This window comes from Erythranthe guttata, chromosome 1 (assembly GCF_056151865.1).
Source record: "Erythranthe guttata isolate IM_541 chromosome 1, IM_541, whole genome shotgun sequence".
Lineage (NCBI taxonomy): Eukaryota > Viridiplantae > Streptophyta > Magnoliopsida > Lamiales > Phrymaceae > Erythranthe > Erythranthe guttata.
In genome coordinates, this window is record NC_142533.1 from 3,012,829 (window position 1) to 3,022,500 (window position 9,672).

Genomic DNA, 9,672 nt, shown 5'->3' on the forward strand with positions numbered 1-9,672 from the left:
ATCTCTTCTTTATCCCTTTTCCAAATCATAATTATATTTTAGTTTCGTAAAGTTAAACTTCTATTAATTAATACAACCAGTCACAAGCAAAATTTAATTAATTTTGCGAAATATTAAATTATCGAACTAATAATCTAGTAAGATTTTTCCTCGAGTCGGAACTGAAAAGAACTATTATTTAATTTATCAAGATTATACTGTATTCTGGTCTTGTCCCTTTTCGTCCCACTTGTTCATTTACTTAATTCTTCAACCAATTAATAGTAGTATCTAACTCCATCCCCTAACTTTGTAATGAATACTTTGAATAATCCATCACCACTCACCCAAGTTGGGTGGGTTGATTTTGCCACGTTAATCTGTACATGTGTGTGTATAGAGTGGAAATCGGATAGGATCGCAGTTATCCACTTCTGGAAAAAAAAAATCAAATTTTTCGAAAGTGAAAATTACAAAATAATTTGTTCAAATTAAGATATCAGAATGAAAAAAAACTTGTTTCAAAATCGATTTTTTTTAAAAAAATCAATGGAAATTTTTGAAATTTAAAATTGGATTATATAAAAAAAGGGAAAATTACAATTTTCATCCCTCAAGTTTGCCAATTTCATATTTGGTCCCCCATGTTCACAAAAAATACATTTGGTCCCTCATGTTTCAATAATTTAACAGTTTTGGTTATTTTCATCAATTTACCGTCAGTTAAGGCAGTGATGGGCACACGCTTGATTCCTTTAGTATTAAAGAAAAATTGACGGAAATGACTAAAAATGTTGAATTTTTGAAACATGAGGGACCAAATGTTTTTTTTTGTGAACACGGGGACCAAATGTGAAATTGGTGGAAATATGAGGGGACAAAACTGTATTTTACCCATAAAAAATGAAAAATATGATTCCAAGTATTACAAAATATAATATTTAATGGAGACAGAGAGAATCCCAACAGAAAACCAAACTACAAGCAATTTTAAACTTTTCATCTTCCTCTCTCTCTCTCTCTCAATACGTTATAGTGAGAGAAAGTGCTCTCTCTAATTGCCTAATAGATCAGATCATCACCGGAGAGAGAAGCCCAGCACTTGGCCCTTTTTCGTATAAATTGTTTCTTTCGGGGGTTGAAGTGAAATATGGTGGGAATTTTCTCGAGGTTTTCTGTCAGGGGTGTTCATCGTCGGACTCAAAGTGCAATTGTAAGCATCACCTCTCTCTCTCTCTCTCTCTCTCTCTCTCTCTCTCTCTCTCTCTACTTGTGTGTGTTCTAATGTCTGACAAATTGTTTCAGTGCGTTCATGGTTTGCTGTAACGAAATTGATTATTTGCTTCCGTAATTTAGTGATTGTGTTCGTGTTTGTCAAGTAAAAAAACTGCATCATAGAGACATTTTTGCTAAAATTTAAAACATGGGGAGTTTTTTAGCAATTCGATATAACACAGGGGTACTAAATGCAATAAAATTCTCTATTTTTTAGGATAAAATACGAAAATCCCTGAACTTAGGCTAAATAACGAAAAACACCCCCACCTATCCGTAATTACCAAAATCCCCATCTGACTAACTGTCGACCGGGTATTTTAAAAGAAAATGTGTATAGTATGATATACCTTCTGTTAAATAGGTAAGAAATAAAAGAAAATATCCGAAATTGTGTAAAGTCGATTCCTTGAAATAAAAAAGATTTCATGAAAAGTCACACTAACATCAGGGGGTTTTGGTAATTACGAATAGGTAGAGGTGATTTTCGTAATTTAACCTAAGTTCAGGGTTTTTTTGTAATTTACCCTTTTTTTAATGGTACGCAGAATTATAATGTGGATGCTCAAATGAAATTAACTGCACACACAATCTAATGAATAACTTAATACTTAATTCGGATCGATGTTTTGGCGTTTGATTCATCCGTTTAATGAATTCCGATAGTTTATGCAATAGAATTTCTCATTTACGAACTTTATCAAAGGATTTATTTATGTGGTTATAGCGTATATTCTTGATATACAGGATCAAAGGGAAGTAGTATTGCCACCTGCCGCAGAGGCGGCAGCCAATGAGACTACAGCATCTGCTACAATCCACGGTATCGAAATTGCAGTTGACTTTAAACCGGTCGAACGGCCGAGTGAGCCACTTGACAACGACCAACCAATCCTGTGTCCACTTCCAGAACCTTCTATTCTTAACGTAAATAACGTTTATCCTTTTAATCGCATTGTGTGTCTTAAGCCATATAATCCAAAGTCCGTTTTGACTCGAGATTAAAATGTGCTAACTTTGTCACCTTTAATGGGGAAAATATACTTTTCATCCCTCAACTTTGCACTGATTTCACATTTGGTCCCTCATGTTTAGAAAAAACATATTTGGTCCCTCATATTTCAAAAATTCAACACTTTTAAGTCATTTCCGTCAATTTTCCGTTATTACTAACAAAATCAAGCGTGTGCCAGTCACTGCGAGTTAACGGTAAAATGACGGAAATGACCAGAAGTGTTAAATTATTGAAACATGAGGGACCAATTGTGTTTTTTGTTAACATGGGGGACCAAATGTGAAATTGGTGCAAACTTGAGGGATGAAAAGTGTAATTTTCCCCACCTTTAATATTTGTTTGATGAAATATTAGGATGGACGAATATGGAAGGAGAGAGTGTCGTCCGGTGTGCAGAGACTAGCTGATGTGGCGGTGACATCATCGGTGGGGCCCGATGGTGCTGCGTTGAGGAAAAGTAGGCCTCCTTCTAACCGCGTTATTCTGCCATCTGTCAGTGCACCGGAGCATAATATACTCAAACTGCTTGATGAGTGTAATGCTTCTGGTATTTAACAAACTTACCGAAACTGATTAATATAGATTTTTTTTTTCTTTTCTTTTTTGCTCTATGAATAAAAGGCTTGAACACAATGTTCTGTTAATCTGTGTTTATATGTTCATTTCAAAATTCAGCATAGATTAATTTTAGTCTTTAATGAACGAACTCGAATCGAATACCGAGTAGTTTGATTTGATTTGCAACTGAAGCCTTAAACTTAGCAAAGCATTTTCTTATAATTTTGAAGAGTCTTTGCGCCCCTTACTTTGGTCGTTTTTGCGCTTTGCCCCCAAACGAAAAAAAATTGCACGATCATACGTGAACTTACTAATTAGTTGCACCGACAACTAAAAAGTCTATTTTTGACAGAAAAAGCTACCGGAATTGCACATGTGCGACTCACACGTGAGAATGGATGGGCAAAATTCGCCAATTCACAATGTTTTTAGTAAAAAGAAAAAATGAAAAAGAGAAAAGCCACAGCGGAACAGGGGAGGTTTTCACCTCTCACAAATCAGAGACCACCACCACCCTTTGCTCCGCCACTGCACCACCACAACAACCGCAAATACATGATCATGGATGATTCTGTAATTGTGTTCGGCCGCCAAGAGGGAGAGAAGATGACGATGAAGAAGAAGATTTTCTTTGTTACTAAAAACCTTGTGAATTGGCGAATTTGCCCATATATTCTCACGTGTGGGTCGCACATGTGCATCTCCGTGAATATTTTGCCAAAAATGGACTTTAAAATCACCGGTGCAACAAATTAGTAAGTTCAGGTATGACTGTTCAAAATTTGTTTGTTTGGGGACAACGTGCAAAAATGGTCAGAGTTTAGGGGGCAAAGTGCATTTAACCTTTAATTTTATTTTATGTCTAAATAAATTTTGAAGTTGTGTGGTGTTGGTGGAGTTAGGTGGGGGGTGGTTGCCGAAGATTAAATAAAATATAACAAAAATTAAATCTACAAAATAAAAAAAATGACGCATCTAAAGTAGAAGCGGACGCATCAAAGACACCGCCCACCTTAGAGGCGAATACAATGTACTGCGCGCCCAACATGTGCGCGCAGTCTGCTGCATTTGCTAAATGCATTCAGGCTGTCCGCCCTCTGCGTAAAGTTGACGAATTGTTGACAAAAAAATTAAAATCTTACATCCGGTTGAAGAGGATTGTCGTTAGAAGGTATTGAGCTCATGAGTTTGTGATTATTACGTAACAAAAATGACTTTTGAGGACTTTTTAGTATTTTGAAAACCCTAGAAAAAAGTTACAAGAAGTCAAACAAAATAGAGAGTAGAGAGAAAATATCTTTCTGTTTGGGAGAGAATAAATTTTTATTTATGTACGAGATTTAGTAACTTTTAGTGTGGGATTTATCACGACCTTGATTTGTTGAGAGAGAATATTCGATGTTTGGTTAATTCACCAAACATTATTTTTTACTTAGCCAGCGTGCTTCAGTAGATCATCTTTTTATTCAGAAAAACAAATTTAGTATTTAATGAAACCTAATCATTTGACTTATCAGCCTTGTACAATAATTTAATTCCAACATGCAATATTCTTAAATAATAACCAACCTATACAAACTATTCCCTTGAATTTGTTGGCAATTTCTCTTATAATTTACATGCTCTGCATAGCTCTACCTTCTCATCAAACCTATCTTCTCATATTCCATAAGAAAGAAAAAAAAAGAAGAAAAAAAAAAGTCAAAGTTGTTCTGCATTTCAATCAGTTGAGAAATGGCAGAGGCGTTGGTTCAAGTAGTTCTTGAAAATCTGAGCTCACTGATCCAAGATGAGTTTGGATTGATTACGGGTGTCGGTGATGAGATGAAGAAACTATCGAGCACCCTCGCCACCATTCAATCCGTGCTCGAAGATGCCGAAATGAATCGACTTCAAAGAAAGGCCATACAAAATTGGCTACTCAAGCTCAATGACCTTATCTACGAGATTGACGACGTATTGGATGAGTGTGCAACGGAATTCTCGAAATTGGAGCATAAAAACAGCAAACTCGGTCGATATAGCTTGAAGCACATTATGTTTCGACGTGAAGCTGGAATAAGGATGAAGCAAGTCACGGAGAAACTGGAAGCGGTTGCTGCAGAGCGTTCGAAGTTCCATTTGCGCGAGATGTCTGTCGACAGGCCGATCGAGTTTGCTGCCACACGTGAGACTGGTTCGATATTGAATGTGTCTCGTGCTGTTTACGGTAGGGAAGCAGATGCAGAGAAGATTGTGGACATCTTGGTCAACCAGGTCAACGGCAATCAAGAAGTCTCGGTTCTTCCTATAGTTGGTGTTGGAGGCCTTGGAAAGACCACACTTGCTCAATTAGTCTTCAAAGATCAACGCGTCGTTGACCATTTCGATAAAAGAATATGGGTTTGTGTCTCCGACAATTTTGATCAGAAGAGGTTGTTGAAGGCGATGATTGAATCTGTTGAAGAAGATGACCCGGAGAAAAACACGAGAAACACAGATTTGGTGGAAATGCATACCCTACAGCACCGCCTCTTGAAATTACTCAACAACAAAAAATACTTGCTTGTATTGGATGACGTTTGGAACGAGGATCCAGGCGAGTGGGATAAATTGAAAAACGTTGTGGCATGTGGCTCAACCGGGAGTTCAATTATCGTTACCACACGCCTCCAAAAGATTGCTGATATGATGATAACACGTTCCGTTGTTTCAGCACATGACTTGATGAAGTTGTCGGAAGAGCAATGTTGGATGTTGATACGTGAACAAGCATTCGGAGAGACGGAAGATGAATATCCAAACCTGGAAGCCATCGGGAAGCAGATTGCGAACAAGTGTGCCGGTGTTCCTCTGGCTGCTAAGACGCTCGGAGGTGTGTTGCGGTTAATGAGGACAGAGAAAGAGTGGAATTATGTGAAAGAAAGTGAAATATGGGAATTGCCTCAGACAGAAACTTCGATACTGCCAGCTTTGAAACTGAGTTACCATCATCTCACTTTTGAATTGAGACGGTGCTTCGCTTATTGTGCAATCTTTCCCAAGGATTCTAAGATTTCGAAAAAAGAACTGATCTTTATGTGGATGGCGCATGGATATATTTCATCAAAGCGTGTACTTGAAATGGAGGATGTCGGCAATCAAATATGCGATGAGCTAGTTCGGAGATCCCTTTTGCAGTATGTTATACATCCTGATAGAAACGAACCAACTCTCGTTATGCACGATCTTATTCATGATCTCGCCCAATCGATCATGGAGAGCAAAATTCCTGGAACACAAGCCCAAAGCACAAACTCCAGAAGTGCATCGTCTAACAGCAAAATCCGCCAGGTCAATTTGCGGGAAAAGTCCGTTGCCTTCCCTAAGAGTAATCAACCAGAGATGGACATTTCTTTCATCTTAAAGAATTTCTCTCGTTTGAGAGTACTCGATGCGGGTATGACAGGGATACAAAGTTTGCCTTCTACAATACGCGAGCTCAAGCACGTTCGACACTTGAATTTGTCCGGAACTAAAATCCGCACACTGCCCGAGTCATTGTGCGGTCTGTGGAATTTGCAAGTTTTGAATTTGGACGACTGCCAAGAGCTCGAGACTTTGCCGAAGAAGTTGAGATACCTGATCAATCTCCGCCATCTATTTTTAGTAAAATGCTACTCGCTGAAGGAGACGCCTTCTAGAATCGGAGAACTTAAACGACTCAAATCACTGGGTCAGTTCATTGTGGGGCATCGCAAAGGCTATCACCTCGAGGAGTTGCAACACTTGGACATTGGGGGCAGGATTACAATTCGCCATCTGGAGCGAGTCGGGAACTCTATGGATGCAAAGAAAGCAAATCTTGCCGAGAAAAAGAACCTCGTTCATTTGAAGTTGTTCTGGAAAACTGACCGTACTCCGTCAAAATCATCGGAGGAAGAAGCGAGAGATGAAAATGTGTTGGAAGGGCTCGAACCTCACCCGAATCTCGAAATTTTAGAGATAAAAGGATTCTGGGGAAGCTATTTTCCAGCGTGGATGTCGAATTCAACCGTGGACAAGGTAGTCAAAATTGACATATCGTTTTGTCAAAACTGCTTGCGCCTTCCTCAACTGGGAAAGCTACCTCACCTTAAATCATTGAGGTTGGAGGATCTGGCGGCGGTGGAGTACATTAGCGAGGAAAATCAACCACCTCACAGTGGATTAATAAGCCTGGTACATTTCCCATCTCTGGAAACACTGGAATTGTCGTGTCTCCCGAATCTCAAAGGGTTGTTGTTGAGAGAGGAGCAAGTGACGAGACCGGTCGAAGCATTCCCAAATCTTCAAAGGCTAACGATCGATAAATGCTCTTCATTTAAACTGCCACCACTCAAGAAATTGGAGAGATTGGATTGCAGTAGCTCAACTCTGGCTTCACTATCCGAGACGGTCCTCGAAACTCTCACTCATCTTTGCGTGGACTTTGAGGAGAATACGATGACATGCAATATCCCAATAGACACGTTCGCAAACCTCGGCAATCTCAAGGAACTAAGAGTTTCTAAAGCGCGCGATTCGTCCCTTCCGCCAGAACAAGGTATGCGGTCGTTGAAATGTCTTTCGCGTTTATGGATAAGTGAATGTGAGACGGTGACGCGTCTGCCTGAGGAATGGCTGCCACACCTCACCGCTCTGGAGCAGCTAGTGATATTTAAATGCCGAGAACTGGTAGAGATTCCAGTGGGGATTAAATGCGTTAAAGAACTCAGGCTCATTGATCTCGCAAAGATGGCGTGTTTGCCCGAAGCACTGCAAAACCTCTCCTCCTCACTGAAGACGCTATTCATACTCGGGCTTCCGGAGCTGAGTTCACTGCCGGAGTGGTTGGACAAGTTGACATCACTTCAAATTCTGTATATTGCCGAGTGCCCGAAGATAGAATCATTTCCGGCTAGTATACGACGAATGGAAAATCTTCGGTTATTGAGCGTGGAGAAATGCCCCGAACTGGAAAGGCGGTGTTTGAAGGGAAAGGGAGAGGATTGGGACAAGATACAGCATATTCCCAGGCTGGACATTGGTTGATGCTGCTGTTTCTAAATGTAATTCTTAGTTCTTTCTATAATTTAAACCATTTTATTGTTTAAATAAAATATTCAGTATTCAAGCTAATGTTAAAAAATCTTCAACCAATCACAATTAATGAATGATAATATCAATTCTTTGTAATCAAGTTTACGAAAAATTAAGAGGGTGTTTTGGCTAAGCTTATAAGATGTTAAGAATAGCGTATGAGATGTTAATAAGAGCTCATAAGCTCTTTGGAAGTGTTTTATAATTTAAAAAAAAAAATCTTAAAATTTAAAAAAAAAAGTTGTATGAGTGCAAATAAGATATGTTAAAAAAAATACTTATACACCCTAGATATAATTTTTCTTAGAATTATGTAAACATTTTTTTCTTGAATCATGTGAAGAAATGGATCCTCTGTTTCGGAATTAGAAACATCGTATCTTGTTTGATAGATCGTAAATTACTCGGTGCGCGCACATTTGGGATTTTTAATATTAATAAAATATTCTCCGACGACGAATCTAAAAAGTCACGGTATCGAATTTATGCAGAGGCTACTCCTACATCCTACATAAATTAAATAAAACAAAATAAATAAAAATATATATTATTGATTTTTATTTTCCTGTGACAGGTGCAGAAGAAATTGCAAATGAGAATAGAAGCACAAGGGAAGTACTTGCAATTGATACTCGAAAAAGCTCAACACAGCCTATCTACCGACATAAACCAGTCCGAGAATCTGGAATCGACGAAAGCTCAACTAACCAACTTCAATTTAGTCCTCTCAAATTTCATGCAAACGATAAACGGAGACAAAATAAATGGAAATAAAGAAGCACGTGAAACGAGAGACGGCCATATCAAGCTTGAAACCGAAGGGCCTTCGATCGAGTTTGATTTAAATTCAAGAAGTAGCTACGATTTCATCGGCATCAACAATCGAGCAGTATTTGAAGCTAAACAATTCCAAAATAGATCAGTTTTTTTTTTTTGTTACTTTGATATCGTAGACAATAATTGATCGAATAAAAGTATTAAATTGGTCATATATGTAAGTAGCGGTTTAAGTAGTCGTGCATGCGTGTGTATTCGACTTCTGGATAAAGTCTAGAAGCTTCTTCTCCATCTTCTCCGATCTCGAAGTTTGTCAAGCAACCCTCGAAGAAAATATGATAGAAATGTCCTAATCCAACTTGCATAACAAAATCAGCACCTACATATATTCAATCATTTCATATATGTTAGTCATATAACTAATTAGGCTAATTAATGTTTTAGGTTATTTAAATAGTTATTATGTACCTTCCATATTTGCTAGAAAATCTTCTTTAGAAATGCAGGTCTTGTCTAGTGACTTTCCGGTAAGATTCTCCCATTTTCCGACCAACTCGCTTTGACTAAGAATGTTTTCCGGTGGCCGGAGATACACTGTCTTGTTCAATGTACGAGGGTCGTCAATCGACTTGATGGTGTACGTTGCCACATCTTTTTCATCCATAAACACCACTGTAGTAAATTAAAGAGCCCTAATTATAATCGGAATATTGTAAGCGATCAAACTCGTGATTGGAATTATTGCAAGAATGTATAAGAAAAAATAATCGAGTATGGATAAGATGTTGTTAATGTTTTGTAGATGCTACACCGACTGAAACACACCGAATCATATCTTACCGTATATTTTATACTTAATCACACATACATACATAAATCTATACTACTTATAAAAGTGTGAATAAGTTGAGGTTTCTTCCCTTTTTTGTTCTTACAAAATTACCCCTACAAAATAACTACTAAAAATCACATTTGAGGGTCAATAAGTA

The 9,672-nt window shown here is 38.1% G+C and overlaps 2 protein-coding genes and 1 pseudogene across 3 annotated transcripts in view; 2 read left to right on the plus strand and 1 right to left on the minus strand.

Annotated features, from left to right (window-relative positions):
* The first annotated feature begins 906 nt into the window (after positions 1–906).
* LOC105973673 (uncharacterized) lies at positions 907–3,066 on the plus strand. Its single transcript, XM_012998705.2, has 3 exons — positions 907–1,192; positions 2,002–2,181; positions 2,624–3,066. The coding sequence occupies exons 1-3, from the start codon at positions 1,130–1,132 to the stop codon at positions 2,822–2,824; spliced, it is 444 nt and encodes a 147-aa protein (XP_012854159.2). The 5' UTR covers positions 907–1,129; the 3' UTR covers positions 2,825–3,066.
* A 1,137-nt stretch (positions 3,067–4,203) lies between these two features.
* LOC148772581 (putative disease resistance protein RGA3 pseudogene) lies at positions 4,204–7,938 on the plus strand (annotated as a pseudogene). Its single transcript, XR_016030941.1, has one exon. The product of XR_016030941.1 is annotated as a putative disease resistance protein RGA3 pseudogene (transcript).
* A 499-nt stretch (positions 7,939–8,437) lies between these two features.
* The window catches only part of LOC148772582 (isoflavone reductase homolog), a 9,012-nt gene continuing 7,777 nt past the window's right edge, over positions 8,438–9,672 (minus strand). Inside the window, exons 3-4 of the mRNA XM_088817191.1 lie at positions 9,152–9,355; positions 8,438–9,062 (exon numbers count right to left, since the gene is read on the minus strand). Of these exons, the coding sequence (XP_088673317.1) occupies positions 8,893–9,062; positions 9,152–9,355 (374 nt within the window). The 3' untranslated portion in view covers positions 8,438–8,892. The remainder of the gene's footprint in view (positions 9,063–9,151; positions 9,356–9,672) is intronic.